The 14,296-nt window shown below is 49.5% G+C and overlaps 8 protein-coding genes across 8 annotated transcripts; 2 read left to right on the top strand and 6 right to left on the bottom strand.

Annotated features, from left to right (window-relative positions):
* The first annotated feature begins 192 nt into the window (after positions 1-192).
* Positions 193-669, top strand: EI90DRAFT_3058034 (uncharacterized protein). The gene is made up of 2 exons (XM_039060341.1): positions 193-577; positions 646-669. The coding sequence occupies exon 1, from the start codon at positions 234-236 to the stop codon at positions 459-461; it is 228 nt and encodes a 75-aa protein (XP_038916173.1). The 5' UTR covers positions 193-233; the 3' UTR covers positions 462-577; positions 646-669.
* Positions 670-1,666: 997 nt separating this feature from the next.
* On the bottom strand, positions 1,667-2,656 carry EI90DRAFT_1024771 (uncharacterized protein). Its single transcript, XM_039051414.1, has 3 exons — positions 2,002-2,656; positions 1,826-1,952; positions 1,667-1,765 (listed from the first exon to the last, which is right to left on the bottom strand). The coding sequence occupies exons 1-3, from the start codon at positions 2,294-2,296 to the stop codon at positions 1,711-1,713; spliced, it is 477 nt and encodes a 158-aa protein (XP_038916172.1). The 5' UTR covers positions 2,297-2,656; the 3' UTR covers positions 1,667-1,710.
* A 308-nt stretch (positions 2,657-2,964) lies between these two features.
* On the bottom strand, positions 2,965-3,758 carry EI90DRAFT_3058030 (uncharacterized protein). The gene is made up of 2 exons (XM_039060340.1): positions 3,296-3,758; positions 2,965-3,244 (listed from the first exon to the last, which is right to left on the bottom strand). The coding sequence occupies exon 1, from the start codon at positions 3,554-3,556 to the stop codon at positions 3,323-3,325; it is 234 nt and encodes a 77-aa protein (XP_038916171.1). The 5' UTR covers positions 3,557-3,758; the 3' UTR covers positions 2,965-3,244; positions 3,296-3,322.
* EI90DRAFT_1024686 (uncharacterized protein) lies at positions 3,344-4,387 on the bottom strand. The gene is made up of 5 exons (XM_039051413.1): positions 4,156-4,387; positions 3,918-4,096; positions 3,835-3,863; positions 3,431-3,767; positions 3,344-3,379 (listed from the first exon to the last, which is right to left on the bottom strand). Exons 1-4 carry the CDS (start codon positions 4,325-4,327, stop codon positions 3,683-3,685), a joined length of 465 nt encoding a protein of 154 aa, XP_038916170.1. The 5' UTR covers positions 4,328-4,387; the 3' UTR covers positions 3,344-3,379; positions 3,431-3,682.
* Positions 4,388-5,348: 961 nt separating this feature from the next.
* EI90DRAFT_1024320 (N-acyl-phosphatidylethanolamine-hydrolyzing phospholipase D) lies at positions 5,349-7,439 on the bottom strand. Its single transcript, XM_039051412.1, has 9 exons — positions 7,097-7,439; positions 6,833-7,025; positions 6,657-6,778; positions 6,474-6,601; positions 6,350-6,417; positions 6,281-6,297; positions 5,765-6,226; positions 5,609-5,716; positions 5,349-5,556 (listed from the first exon to the last, which is right to left on the bottom strand). The coding sequence occupies exons 2-9, from the start codon at positions 7,010-7,012 to the stop codon at positions 5,424-5,426; spliced, it is 1,218 nt and encodes a 405-aa protein (XP_038916169.1). The 5' UTR covers positions 7,013-7,025; positions 7,097-7,439; the 3' UTR covers positions 5,349-5,423.
* Positions 7,309-8,084, bottom strand: EI90DRAFT_3058026 (uncharacterized protein). The gene is made up of 5 exons (XM_039060339.1): positions 7,917-8,084; positions 7,846-7,858; positions 7,754-7,783; positions 7,645-7,693; positions 7,309-7,578 (listed from the first exon to the last, which is right to left on the bottom strand). The coding sequence occupies exons 1-5, from the start codon at positions 7,973-7,975 to the stop codon at positions 7,496-7,498; spliced, it is 234 nt and encodes a 77-aa protein (XP_038916168.1). The 5' UTR covers positions 7,976-8,084; the 3' UTR covers positions 7,309-7,495.
* Positions 8,085-10,932: 2,848 nt separating this feature from the next.
* On the top strand, positions 10,933-11,840 carry EI90DRAFT_2920349 (uncharacterized protein; the record flags this gene model as incomplete). Its single annotated transcript, XM_039054738.1, has 4 exons — positions 10,933-11,084; positions 11,150-11,234; positions 11,299-11,685; positions 11,742-11,840. The coding sequence occupies 4 exons, from the start codon at positions 10,933-10,935 to the stop codon at positions 11,838-11,840; spliced, it is 723 nt and encodes a 240-aa protein (XP_038916167.1).
* Positions 11,841-13,550: 1,710 nt separating this feature from the next.
* On the bottom strand, positions 13,551-14,190 carry EI90DRAFT_3145638 (EXS family-domain-containing protein; the record flags this gene model as incomplete). Its single annotated transcript, XM_039065319.1, has 5 exons — positions 13,551-13,672; positions 13,723-13,852; positions 13,896-13,922; positions 13,979-14,065; positions 14,116-14,190. 5 exons carry the CDS (start codon positions 14,188-14,190, stop codon positions 13,551-13,553), a joined length of 441 nt encoding a protein of 146 aa, XP_038916166.1.
* Between the last annotated feature and the right edge of the window lie 106 nt (positions 14,191-14,296).

Here is a 14,296-nt window from a genome sequence, read left to right as displayed (position 1 = left end):
AACAACTATCCAACAGCCGATGAGAATGCATTGGTCAGATGTGGTGGTACTTTGTGTGTTATATGAGACAGGTTTTTGACGATTTTGATGCTGTGGGAAGCATTTATGACACATTTATTAAGTTATTAAAAACGTATTCAGAGCGTTTGAGGGGTATAAAAACGCCATAAACAATTTATCACAACGTTTGGATGCCAAAATTCACGTTTAAACGTCAAATTTTGGCGTTTTAAATGTCAAGTCTTGTGTTTTTGATCGATTTCGCGATTTTCCGACATGTCTGTGGCCACGGGGGGACTTCGTCGCGAGCGTCGCAGTCCCCCGGATTCTGCTGCACGCTCCTTCTCCACCGCCCCTTGCATGGGCGAGCATCAATGCTTTATTGGCTATTTGAGATGATGTTTCCAATAATAAGACCTATCAGAGCATCACGGGAGACCTTTGCGAGTCCTCGTACTTAGAAGTCGCTGTCCACGCTGCCTAGATATTCATGAAGCTCATCTCCTCTTTCATATTGCTTGTGTTGTTTCTCACATACCCTTTTCGTGATTGTCGTGGCTAGGACAATTTTATGGCTCTGCGTGTTGCGCGAGGTCGTTAATTACGCACAAATCCTCAGGGTGAAAATTCTCGTATCTTACGTACCTAGATGATTCTCGTCAACTTCTGCCGGACCAGAAACTAAGCTTGAGCGCAAGACGCCAAGGCAAAAGACCATTCCTTCCTCGGGAGTCAGTGGTCATCCAACTCCAAGCTTTCCACTGACGTTCTCCCTTTTTGTCCACTGGCACAAGGGAGCTTTCGCGGGGGGACCGAAATGTAAGGGCGCTGGGAGACTGTCCAGAAATTTGGGCAGCCTACCTGAACGAATGAATATCGACCAATGAGTGCGGACGAGGTTGCGGAAAGTGCCCTGTCCATGGCTGCGTCTCGGAATTGTGGTGTACAATTGAATGGCACTGTTGATAACTGTTCGTATCTATTGTCGCTTCCCCGCGGATGCCTCACAGCTTGCCCTCCATAACCGTCTCCGAACCATCAGAAGATAGAGGGCCGGAGCCGACAATGCGCTCCTATTCCAGCTCCATGAGTGACACCTTTATATTCACTATGCAGCCCAATGGCTTTACTTAGATGTTTGATACGCGCTCGACATCCCGCATTTTTAAAGTGACATCCACCCTCCACTATATCTCTTCCCAGCTCCCGCGCTGTCTTTATCGATCCTGGCATTCGGAGCCGCGCGCTGAGCGGTCGAGTGTCGCACATGCATCTAGGAGATCCTGGGTCCATGTCTCAGGCCGCTGACCAGTTGCCTTCTGGAGCCCTACGGCGAGGACACCATGCCTTATCGTCCTTATCGAGCGATGATGCGCTTCGACAGCTCGAGAACAGCGTCGCACTTTGAAACCAGCCAGTGTCGTAGCCTTGTACGATACGGTGGAAAGGTCCTGCTACTCCCAAAGTACCCCGAAACCACCAAGGCCCTATCGACGCGTTCATTGCTTGACGCCGCTCTCTTCTTTACATGTTCAAACCTTTGTATTCATTTCCGCTGCCCCTACAATTATGTGCTTGTAGTGCAAGTGACAGCCCTCACTCTGGTGGCGGAAATGACCTGAAAGAGTCTCCTGATGTGAAGACCCACGCAAGTGCAAAGACAACTCGGTTGACCAAGAAGATGACAGAAACAATCAAGGTCCCACAAAATCAAGTTATGTATATTGGTTCTCTAAACTCAAGAATTCTTCCGTCACAGTCACCGCTGGCATAACGAGAAGAGGATTTACTGAAATGATCGAGATAGTGGAGGAGACAGACATACACGATGAGCGGCAGTTCATCTCTATAGATATCTCCACAATGGAAGTATCCGATACCTGAGGACATCTCGCAGATTGCCTTCCCGGTGTCTTCGGAGGAACGTCTGAGATCCCACAGCCGAACAGCGCCTAAGGAAACTTGAGCAGATACCAGGCAAAGGTAATCGTCTGAACCCACCGTCCCCACCGCCACTCAAGAGTATATTTGGCCCACGGTGATAATTAGTATACCACTGCATGCAGGTCACACCGTAATAACCATTTGGGACATCAGCTGAGGCATCATGCATACAATGGTATAAGGGATCCGAGAGTCGGATATATCTGAAATCGAAAACGTCCACGGTATCATCGGACTGGGAAATAGAAAACAACACATTATCGGGACTGATGGTGACATTTGTTACTAATGTACTGGTGGGCAAGGTTGTGGCGTAGCCAGTATCTTGGAGAAGTTTTGGGGGAAGAGTCATTGAAGCCACATTGCAGCTGGCACGCACATCATATACACGGCAAGCGTACGCAGCCTCATCTTCAGTGCGCGTAAAACTGGAGACCACAAGCAGTCGACTGCCTAGCCTGACGTTGAGTTAGATGGAGAGAATAAGTGGTCCGACCTACCCTGACTGTCCAGCGCAAGACCCTGGCAATCTTCACTCTCCCTGGAGAGAGGGTCTGAGACCCAAGTCGCGTCACCTGGGGAAAACATTGTCACACAACCTCCACCAGGTTCATCATTGCGGCATGTGCCTCCGAACAATCGGTTGAGTGAATATCCCCGACCCCATACCGCCTGTGTTTCATAAGTATTGTGGACAGAGGACCTTGAAACTTCTAGTGACGTTGCTCCCTTGCCCGCATCCCGGTTATCCACCAGGTGTATTACTCCGGTCTTGTCGGTGCAGATTGCGAGAATAGATGAGTCTGGCTTGAAAATAACCTGATTCGGCGACGCTTCCAATCCTCCGGGATCAAGTATATCTAGGAAAGGGCCAGATTTGTACAGAAGACCTTCTGATAAAAGAGTGTTTCATAATCACCTTGTCCCCATGTCGCAGCCGGGATAGATTCTCCGCGCTGGAATTGATAGTTTGGGCCCAGCATATCCTCGTCGAATGAGGGTTGGGTTTCATCTAAAGAATCCGGCTCAAAGAAGGGGATACTCCCTTCCGTGGGCGTCCAGCTTTTGATAGTCCCATCAGCGGAGGCAGAGATGAATGAACCCGGGCTGAAAAAAGCAAAATCAGCGCGCTTAAGAGTCTGGGTGCCATAAACCGACTTAGTCGGGTCAAATGCAACATCATTACAGCTGAAGTAGTGGTTATATTCGGTGTCATGACGTGGCTCGAGTAAAACCCCCCTTGGCGTCAAGATGTCACCCCCTTCTGAGTCTATTGTGTTAAATATTTCATTTGTGCCTCCTGCCACACCACATGAGTTATAGCGAGGGGTAATATGGACACTTAACATACTGATGTACATTTTTGTGGTTCGTGCCTTCACGAAATGTGAATTAACTGTCTCCCAATATTTCTCGTCGTTGTGGAGACTGAACTCTTTGAAATGTCTCGATAGAACGGCAAGATGGAAGAGCGGAAAAAAAATACCATGTTTCTTATAAAGGATGCTTCCAGAACGAGATGATGAACTGTTGTCCACGGTCTGGCTGCGCGAATCCCAATCCGGGACATTAGCACGAGTCCCAGCCTGCACAGTACTAGCTGTGACGGCATAGGGGCCGTGCTGGATGATAATGTTGACCCCTCGGGATATGACGCCCATCTTAGTTTGCAAAAAATCAATGGGGGTGACTTACTTACCCCCTGACGTGCTGGCTTCAAACTGAATTGGGGAAAATTCTATTCTGTGCTCCGGATGAAGGAGGCAGCCGTGCAGCTGCGAGTGATATAATGCACGCTGCTTGCTGAGAGGGAGGCCGAAATGCTGAAGCCGAATTTGAGTTGTGCGCAAGGGCCAACCACTCAGTTTCTCAAGATCAGCATAGTTGTACCTCTTGTCACCGTAACCATAAATTAGTTCCTGGACGGAGCGACGATTAGAAAAGCGTCACTGTTTGAAGCGACATCGTCTTACCCGACGTTCTGATGTACGGTCATGCTGGAAACTCGTTACTTTGTAAGCTTTGATACCCTTATTTACCCTTGCAAGCCGTTCCTTCCATAATTTCTCAAGCTCATCTGGCTCATCTTGAGGTCGGCGGACACCATATTTCGGTGCAGGACCAAGATCGATATCAAGAATATGTGATAGATCTAGCGTGGAGAAGGAAAATCAATCGAGAGTTAACTCAAGAAGTTTATGGTGAAGTCACCAGCACTATCGGCTCCCGTGTGCTCGTCGGGTCGCAACCTTTGTCGCTCGTCTGCTGCGGTTACATATGGCGTTGCAGTAGAGCTAACGCATGGATCATTGATTATCGCCACTTCATCGGACTCCGAACCCGATTCTAGAGTCAAATCAATTATCTGCGAGTGGTCTGCCATAGTCGTCTTTCCTGTTGGACGCAATCGGGCATTCTCCGCGTCGAACGTGGGAACTTCATTTTCATCAAACGCTTCACTGACGCGTCGCTCAATGTGGACAGGCTTCTCTCACTGTTTTGGGGCCAATTTTGCGTGTCCATCAACTCATCCGTCTCTCATGCATTGACTGTTTGACTTTCGGCCTCAAAGGTCGAAAGGCACGGTTCCGCTTCGAAATTTGAAAAACTTCTGGGATCATTCAATTCACCGCGGTGCAAAATCTCACGGCCAGAGTTTGGAATGAGGCTTGGGCGGACTAGGTTGCGTAGAAGGACGATGCATCCGTCGTCGTATCTGGAGGCTTTCCCTGGATCAAGTGCGTCGTTTGTCACAGGCTTTGCCTTGCTTGCGTCGCCACTGCCGGCGGTGCTGAGTGCATGCCGGCTCGGCTTTCTTTCGGGATGCCTTTGAATCCTCCTGCGCAGCTGTTAGGGCATCCATCGTCGAGGTGCTCATGAAAGCAGAACAGGACGCTCTGAATCTGAGGGTACTTGGGAAACTTCAGGTGCCCCTGGGAGCTCCGACAGAAGCGACGCACTGTTCTCTGGGCATGAGAGTAGCGATTTTGTGAAGGAGCAACCGACCCCCTCTGTAAATTGTAACTCGTGCATTTACCCAAGGCAATGGACCATCGAGGGATCCTCGGCAAGGCTGGCTTTCTCTTTCTAGTGATACCCCATTCCCGCGCAAGCTGGGCGTACTCGACCAATGCGAAAGTTCAGGTCCATGCATGACTTGCAGGCTCGTTCATCCCTGCATCACCCTCCCTTCATGATTTTGAGTTCAGAATCACAATAGCATCGTTCCGAATTACAACGTCTAATGGGATATTTTCAAAAAGCAGCTCCGCCGAACACCCCTTATCTTCGGGAATTCTAGATGACTGACATTGCTCGTTAAACCCATTGAGTTTCGTATTCATCGTCGTGATGCCTTCAACTTCGATCCTCGTGCTATGTGAAGAGGGGCCCGCATTTGCGCGTGAACCTTTGCCAAAATTATACTCAAGAGTTTGATTAAAGCATAGACTCGCAATATAGTACACTGAACGAACATGTCAACAATCGAAAGTTTTCGTCTCACCGAGATCCGAGACAACAAAGTGGCCATCCGGTATCCCCAACTTCTGGCAAGCTTCCCTCAGCTTCTGAGGTGGTTCCATTACCGGTTCACTAGTGAGCACCCAGGTGCTGTAAAAATATTTCAGTAGAAGGATCCAGGACCAGAGGTCTCTGCGCGTACCCCCAATGCATTCCTATCGCTCGCTTCGCCTTGACATCCCTATAAATTAGCGCTGCATCCTGAGGCGCACAATGGATCGATGACATGAACTCGCGCGGCAGATAAGCACTAAATAGACCTTAATGCGAGAAAGTGATGAGGGATAGAGGATCGTACCCGATCGGCAAGAAAGCGAGATCGAAGCCACCGAATTTCTCTCCTATTTCTTTGAATGCAGGACATACGTTTCGATCGTCCTCTTCGGCTCCGTCAGGGACATAGCGGTATCCAGTATCGCCAGTGAAGTACACTTTGAAGTCCTTCTCCATGGGATGCCTCTTTTCTGCAACAGAGGTAACGACAAAGCCAGCCCATAGTGACTGATTCCGATCCAGGATGCCGCGATTCGCTTGATGTTGAGCAGGGACACATGTCACCATAAATTGTGTTTCGACTGCTTTGTCGGGGTCGTCCTCGGCGGGAAGTGCAATATCAACTATGCGATCCTGCCACCAGTCAAGGCACTGGACGGTTCCCTTGGCAAATGCTAGGGTGGTCCAATAATACTCATTCCCCAGTGTGCTGAGGACATACACAGACTGACGTCGGGCGATTTTGGTTAACGTATTTGTGTCCATGCTGTGAATATGATCAATACTTCAACTTGGGTGGGGATCACTCATGAGTCCATACTGGTCATAATGATTATGCTATGGGATCCAGCTAAGTGCAATCGAGCACGAGGGAGCACTCAAGACTTACGGATATCAGTACCAAGTCGAATTCTGGGAGATCCTCAACTTGACAGGGTGCCTCTAATAAGCCATTGAATATTGTGGTGGTCATTACGCGAGATGGGTGTGAGCTATGAAAGGTCATAACTGACTTGTGTAGCGCTTTGGGCCCGCAAACTGCACCATGAAACAACGATCGCTAAACACAGGGTCGAAGAGTATACGAGCCCCACGACTAGCGCCAGGGGGAGTTGGCAACTCCAACATAAATGACGCATGTCTACGAGGCGGGAACATCAATACATCCACATAAGGCGGTAGGAAATGGTCCACACCCCAGCCATGTTGCTTTAAGCTTTGATTTGTCGGCGGGATCAGCCCCCCAAAGAGGTTTATGCACAGGAATAAGAGTCGCGATGTTATCGGGGATTACTGGAGGGCTAAACTGCCAAGCTGCCTGATTTTTCCGGTCACTGGTACTGTTAGTTGGCAGAGAAGCAGGATGCCTTGCCTTAACAAGGGACTTTGGAGTGACAGGATTTGTATATGAAAGCCAGGGGTTGCGGAAACGAGCAAGTCCATGAGTAGCATGATGTGCAGGCGTAGAGGAAGATTCCCTGTTGTTTTCAGTGTCGGGAGCAGTGATCCGCAAGATTCTCGATGGCACGGTGGAGGAGGAAGGTCGAGACATATTCGGGGTGCGACTGAAAGTAAAGCACATTCCTTTGGTGCTCGTAAGGAACAGTTCTGAGGCTTATGTAGAACCTGGGCTTACAATCTCACAAGGTTCTGCCCTCAAACTCAGGACGATTGTGGAGGCCAGGTTCAAAGCGGCGCAAGGGCACGTGTTTGGCCTCCTGGCTAACGCACCGCCTCAGATATAGGCGCCCTCGATCTCACAACCTTGCTCAATTAAGAGGAACACTCTCAATTCCAATAAGGAGCCATCCAGATAGAACTGTATTTCCTCCAGGGAAGCAAACGAAACTAGAGACAGAAGCCGAGAATGACACCAAAAACTCGATGAGACAAAGCAAGCATGAACATCGAGGCAAACCGCAACCAAACCTCTAACTACTCATCGGAAGTCGAAGCTCCATATCGTTCACTTTCCAGCGCTTCGAGAGCCTATCAATAGCAGGAAATCGATCACAAGCTTCGCATCATCGTTGAGTCAACCACCCACAATTTTGGCCGCCCCATCACGTGCCAAGGCTTTCTTGGACGCAGACGAAGTGCCTAGGGATTTACCCTCAACTGAAAGAAAAAACATCAGTGCAATCGATAAAATATATGGCTTCATCCTAGGTGAGTGTAGCCCACCTAAGACCGTAGAAGTCCATTCCGGAGCATTCTGTGGGCCTTCTTGTTTCTAGAGAATTAGAGCTTGGTTACTGCTAATCAAAGTCAATTGATCTGAGTGATTGCATACCTCACTCCAAGTTAGTTGAGGATTTTTTCCCTGCATAATGAAACATCAAATAAGCGTCTGATGAATCGCAATGTGGAACGTTATTGCCATACTGCCTGCTGGAGCCTGGTCCAAAACATTCAGCCAGCGACACTTAGGTTGAACTGGACGCATGGAAACTCACCAGTTGTTCAATCGCTGAACGTAGCCGCCGGATGCAGGGGTAGTGGTCGTGGCAGACATTATAAAATCTGTTGTCAAGCCTTGCCCCCACTCTGCCGCTTATATGGATTTAGCCACGAGGCGCGTTCAGATGTAGAGCGCCATATGGGAATGGGACGGCGCTCTAGCGATGCTACGATTATCAAAGGGGGATCGGCCATCAGAGTCGACGTTCATGCAAAGAACGAAAATACATTAGCGACTGGATCGTCGAAATGTGCCGGTGAAAAGTGAAGTCTAGGGATTCACATGCGCATTGAGGAAGTGCGACCTCATTGGAATGACAGAGGTTCGAAAAGTGACGACTTGGTGAGGCCATGGACTTTAATGTATGCGATAAGGCTTCAATAGCAAGTTCTAGGCACCACACGCCTCCGTACAAATTGAAGGACATGCACAATATGCAGCTATCTCAATACTCATTTGTCGCGATGGTCACAACCAAGAAGTGTCTCGCAGTCTGAAACTGGGCACGCGAATACAGACCCTAATCTCAACGCGTACGCACACCTATTTCATTGAAATTTCCGTCTGGGGACATAAAACTAGGGCGGAAATACTGTACGATATCTACTATTTCAGGATTTTTCACAGGGTGAAGCAGAGGAGCGATTCAGAAAGAGTGGCATCCGATCGCTGATACTCGATTCAGTTGTGAACAAGATAGTTCGTCTCAACGGTCGTCCTTTGCCCAGTGTGGTGGTTTTGGGCGGAAAGACCTAGGCTGAAGCAGAGATCTATGAATAGACGGATGTTTAACAGAACCGAAAGTAGCAGAGGGAGGTATTTACTATTATTGACACCGAACAGCGCGTCGAGAAACAACGAACGAAGGTCGAAAACCCGCTGTTCGATTGATGCAGCAATCTCAATCTTATTCCTATCCAAGTTATCCGCCCACGCACGCGGACCGCCTCTATCGACCGGCTAGACACCAGTCATTCGATCCTCGCGGCATCCAGACTCAAAGTCGCAGCCAAGTTCGTTCAAATAGTCCTGTGTTTCTTCAGCAGGACACGCAGTCCCGGCCTGGCGCGATCTCGCCTGTACAAAGAGAAAGGAGGCCTCTTCCTTCTCCTGATGCCCATGGCCGTCACACGAACAGCTCGTCTCCTCTCCATAGCATGGCATCCCCGAACTTGCCAGTCCCCCAACCGCCAGGAAACTCGTTTGCTCCTTTACCTCACCCCAGACCATTACCGCATAGTATAACGACCACGGGCCTCTCGTATGGCTTTGTGCCCCAGCCAGAACTGAACATAGCTTCTAACACTGGACGTAAACCTCTACCACGTCCACCTAGCAGTGGTTCCCCCACAGTCGCAGCCATGAGCAATACCTTTAGTGGGTTAAGAAATGATACGTCATCAATTCAGGAGCATTTCCATCCCAAGCTAGTTCCTCTATCACACAGTTCACATTACCAAGCTGAACAGCCTTTATCTGCAGGATCGGCCAGTCTCCCTTCGTCGCCTGTGAGAGAAGGCAGCTTCACTCCGCTTTGGAAGCACCATAAGCGAATGGCGCAGCCCAATGCCTTCACTTCACCTCAGGATCCTACTCCCCGTCGGGCGTTACCTACCCCTATTCCCCGCGCGGACGTTGATGGTACAGTAAATGCATTTAATCAGCTGGCACAGAGTGGTGCGCAGTTGAAAGGCACGCCGCACCACGCACTTCTCGCTCGTTCAAAAACGATGAATTCATTTGGATCGAATCTCACTACTTCTATCGCCGTTAATCCAAGTGAAGCAATTCCCATAACATATCGTCGTGGACCGCTTCCTCAGCCTCAAGCTTTTTCCGGGACTCGCTCCGTGCAACTCGGTCCGGATGACTTCTCTACGGAAACCGATGTTGAACCTCCGCCACCCATTCCCCCTCGCCCAGGACCACATGAGATACAGCAGCGCGAAGCCACCATCTCCCAGAATTCCCCAGAAAAATCGGAATCCCTTCCAACAACTCCAAAACCGCCTTTACCTCCACGACCTCGATTGACGGATTCTCCAGAAGTCAAGGAGCCAATACCACGGGCCGCGCTGACAACTGCACCCGATACTGCGAGTGAGACAGTGGTTGGCCTGGAAGCAGCTGTGCAAACCCATTCTACTCCGGGAAATGAGCCAACGTTGTCTTCTCGTTCTCTTAAAGGAAAAGAGAAAGCAGTTTACCCGGAAGCATTCGATACGTATTTGTCCTCAGGATCCCTCGAAAACATTTCGATGTCTTCCTTACCAGCGCTTCCCTCTGACTCCCCGGCATCCACCCACCGCGACACCGAACGCACCGAACGGCAAATGCCCCATGTAACAGACAAAACGTATCGGTCTTCGTACGCCGGTGGAATCCTGCGCTCAGAGACGTCGTCACCATCTGCCGCCAGAGCACCGATCAAAAGGGCGACGCTTCCGGTAATTCCAACATCTCAAGTACCGAATGCTCCCCCTCCAGTTCATGGGCCCAAACTGGCACCTTTAGGTCGCTTTTCACGTCCACAAGAACCTCAATCAATGGCCATGCGCCTGGCCACACAAGCGTTGGCGCAAGAGCAGCGGGAAAGATCCAAAAAAATGTCGCCCCGAAGTCCCCCTCAAACCTTTCAGTACGACGAGGATGAGGACGAGGACAGCGATTCAGGTTCTGAATTTAATGAGCCTATATCGCCACCACCGCAGTTGCCATCCATCTCAGTCTCCGTGGATCGGCCTAGTAGTGAATCTCCGAGACCTAGGTCCGACCCACGCATTCCTTTAGAGATGCAATCCCCTACATCCGAAGCGACATTCAAGCCACCATCTTGTCAATCAGAAGACATTGTCTCCATTTTGGTTCCAATCCCTCAGATTAGTTTTCCAGACTCTGAGGATGCAGAACGCACTTCTGACCTGGATAACTTGAACGACACCGGGGAGCACCATGATCGTTCGCCATCGATCACTTTTTCGCCAACACCTTCAGCTGGGGCGAGGGTCCAGATGGGGGGTTCCACCCCCTTTCGCGCGACAGATGGAACTGTCGTTCCAAACATTGCCCCAGGCTCTAGTCTGAGGTGTGCTGGCTGCAGAAGCCCTATTGTGGGCCGCATCGTCAGTGCGATGAACCTAAGATGGCATCCAGCTTGTTTCAAGTAAGACACCACTCTTAGGCACAGCTCTCGAGGGGACTCACGTTTCGGGTCACATCATTAAATAGGTGCGTAGAATGTGGGGAACTTTTAGAGCATGTGAGCGCATTCGAGCATGGTGGTCATCCTTACTGCCATCTTGATTTCCACGAAGTGAGTTTTCACTACATCAGTAATTCTGGGTGACGTGACGAAGCCTTGTGACTTCGTGTGCCAGAGATTTTCTCCTAAATGTTACCACTGCAAGACTCCTATTGCAGACGAACGGTTCATCACTCTTGACGATCCTGCTCTAGGAGGACAACGTTATTATCACGAGTTGCACTTCTTCTGCGCCGAATGTGGCGATCCATTCCTTGATCCTTCACGTTCGTCAACTGCTCCTAAAGGCACTAGGGTTGAGGAGGACGATGTTGGCTTTACTGTGTACAAAGGCCACCCCTATTGCGAACCTTGCCATGTGCGGCTAAGGATCCCGCGTTGCGGAAGCTTCCTTAAACCCGGTTTGCGTCTCATTCCCGGCATTGGTTGTGGAAAGCCCATCCGTGATGGTGCCATTGAGGCCATTGGCAGACGGTGGCATCCAGGTTGTTTCACATGTTCAGTGAGTCCGAAGATGCCATGTGTTTGACACAAGTTAAAACTGCGGTTATTGTTTAGACATGTCAGAAACCTTTTGAGGACCCATCATTCTTCCAACGAGGCGAACATGCATACTGTGATCCGTGCTACCGGATATTGGTAAAGAGCGAGCTTTAAATCGACCTCCCTGTTACGATGCATACTATATTTCCTTATGCGATCCTCAGAACCAGCGACGGAACATCCGCCCACATCAAAGGATGTATATAATATCGTCATTCCTGTTGATCCTGCTTCGTTAGCCTCCTGTCAGGGTCTTGGCGGCCACTTGGAAGTCGGAACTGCTAGGACCTGCATGACGCCGTGATGCCAGCTTTTTTCATGTCGGTAATTATCCTTCTTTGCCGTCTGAGGTTTTGGTAAAATGCCAGCGACACGTGTTTGCCGGGCAATCTCGGGTCTTGTTAGCCCCGCAGCCTCGTTATCACCATCCCGATTGTTTACAACGTTGTATGCACGAGGGGATCTTCAGTACATGATGGGGTTGGTCTGTGTGTGGGGTCTGGGTTGCGGTCCTCGGGGCAGTCTAATTAGGTGCACCAACTGAATGACTCCGGCTATAAGACGCAATAAATTCGGTCAACTCCGCATGAAAAGATGGGATATCATGTAACTTTGTAAGGTGGAACGTGATTCTCGATGCGGACGGGTGACACAACGTAGAGACGTGCGCAAATCGCAATGATTCGAAAAGTGGAGGATGAGGATAAAATAGGGTGACAGAAAGCCGCGCACTCATTCGTTCATGTCAACAATATTACAGATAGGCGGTCCCTTAATCTGGACCTACCAATCTTATGTGTTTATGTTACGCCTCTGGGAAGCCCTCATAGGCCGGGGTTGAGTCGACCCACGGTCACGACAAACGATCAGTATAAAGGGGCCGGCAGGAATGAGCGGCTATGGGTTACAGAAATAACCAGTAGCAAGCGATTGTCGTAACTGAGACAGAGAATCTCCATTGGGAATCGCCCTATGGTTGCGTTGCATCAAAACAGAAGGAACATCTTGTGCAGGATAAACAACACCGTGATCCAAGTATGGTTCACGCGAGTTCAAGAGCGGAATAAATATGCGTGGGCAAATGAGACACAGCGTTTCCTCCCCTCCCAATGGCGAAAGTAACGCTTAGTGAACTCACCGCGCAGATATGACGCATTTCACAAGCTCAGGAGGAGATCACATCAGAAAAGAGCCCCAAACGTCAAGACATCCGGTTGGTCTAACAAGCGTGATTGACTGGTTGAGCTGAGGATCAGACCAAGCCCAATCAGCTGAGACGTTTTGGCGGCTGGCCACATGCTCCACAGCCCCAGCCACGTCATACATGCATGGCAGAGGCATCCCTCGGTGTCCGATGCTAGGACGCAAATATCATCGGCCCACGCAATGCGCTTTTTTTCGATCAAGGGAGGTTGCAGTCAATGCGGCCGATGGTGAGCAAGCGGCAACCGTCAGGACTTTCATTAATTTCAGTGACATAATTTCACTCACTTCGGGCCCATTCGTGGGCTAATCGGCACATCAGGCCTGTCCGCGTGATATAACAAGCACGTCATTAAACTCCAACCACTGTAACACATTGTACTAACCATGTAGTCACACTGGGAAACAGGTGCATATGTTATTACTTGCAACTATCACAAAGCCGGAAAATTGGACATAATCAATGGAAGGGAACGACAGGTTCATTGAAGATGTTCTAGGGAATCTAAACAATATTACCGCTCATATGACTTTTTCTGTGTGGGTCCTGTGGTTCTAATCGTCTGGAATGTGGATTTGAAAGGGACACCGAACGCGCCGCGTTGCATTGGGTATGTGGGCCTAGAGGTCCTCGGTTCCGGAGTAATCATCTTCGTCTCCGTCGTCCCGGGAGTAAGGCAGGGGTACTTCCCGAGTAACGCGATACTGATCCATGTTGCCAAGATGTTCATTTTCCACTCGATCTGTAACAGATTTTAGTGAATATGCTAAGATGAACTTTGCACTCTCCTACAGAAGTTCCATTGCACACGACGGAGCATTTCGAGAGCCCCAAAAATGAACCCCCTCGCTGAGAGGCTCAAACCGCGTGAACGAAATGGGATGTACCACAACCAGGTGGAGCGAAGCAAAATATCCAATAACTGCGCGACTGACGAGTTAGTGGACAATTGAAGAGAAAATTACTTGGATCACCATGGAAAAGTAATAGACCTATATAACAATGATTAATTAGCACACCGTTATTATCGCACATGGATGGTCCTCACTGGCACTGAATTAGTGTAAATCAGGTTTTGGCGCAGGAATTTATGTCTTGCGTGGGGTCTCATAAGCGACCAATCCATGAGTAAATCCTAGGTATCGTATAGGCAGGCAGGCAAGACTTGAAATATCGCAAACCTACCCATGAACATGTGAAGATAGTACACATAAAGGCAACCACCATAAAGATGGGAAACATCGTCCCATGGAGGGGCATCCCTCGGCTTTTCCACAGAGAGAGCGACAAGTAGTAGGCGATGTTGCATAAATACTTTACAGCCTATGAGTAGTGGAAATGAGCCAGGGGCCGGAGCCGAAAGTTG

The sequence above is a fragment of the Cantharellus anzutake genome (genome assembly GCF_015039405.1).
Source record: "Cantharellus anzutake strain C23 chromosome Unknown EI90scaffold_23, whole genome shotgun sequence".
Taxonomy (NCBI): domain Eukaryota; kingdom Fungi; phylum Basidiomycota; class Agaricomycetes; order Cantharellales; family Hydnaceae; genus Cantharellus; species Cantharellus anzutake.
The sequence above is the reverse complement of the archived record's forward strand: the minus strand, read 5'-3'. Positions and strand labels throughout refer to the sequence as shown.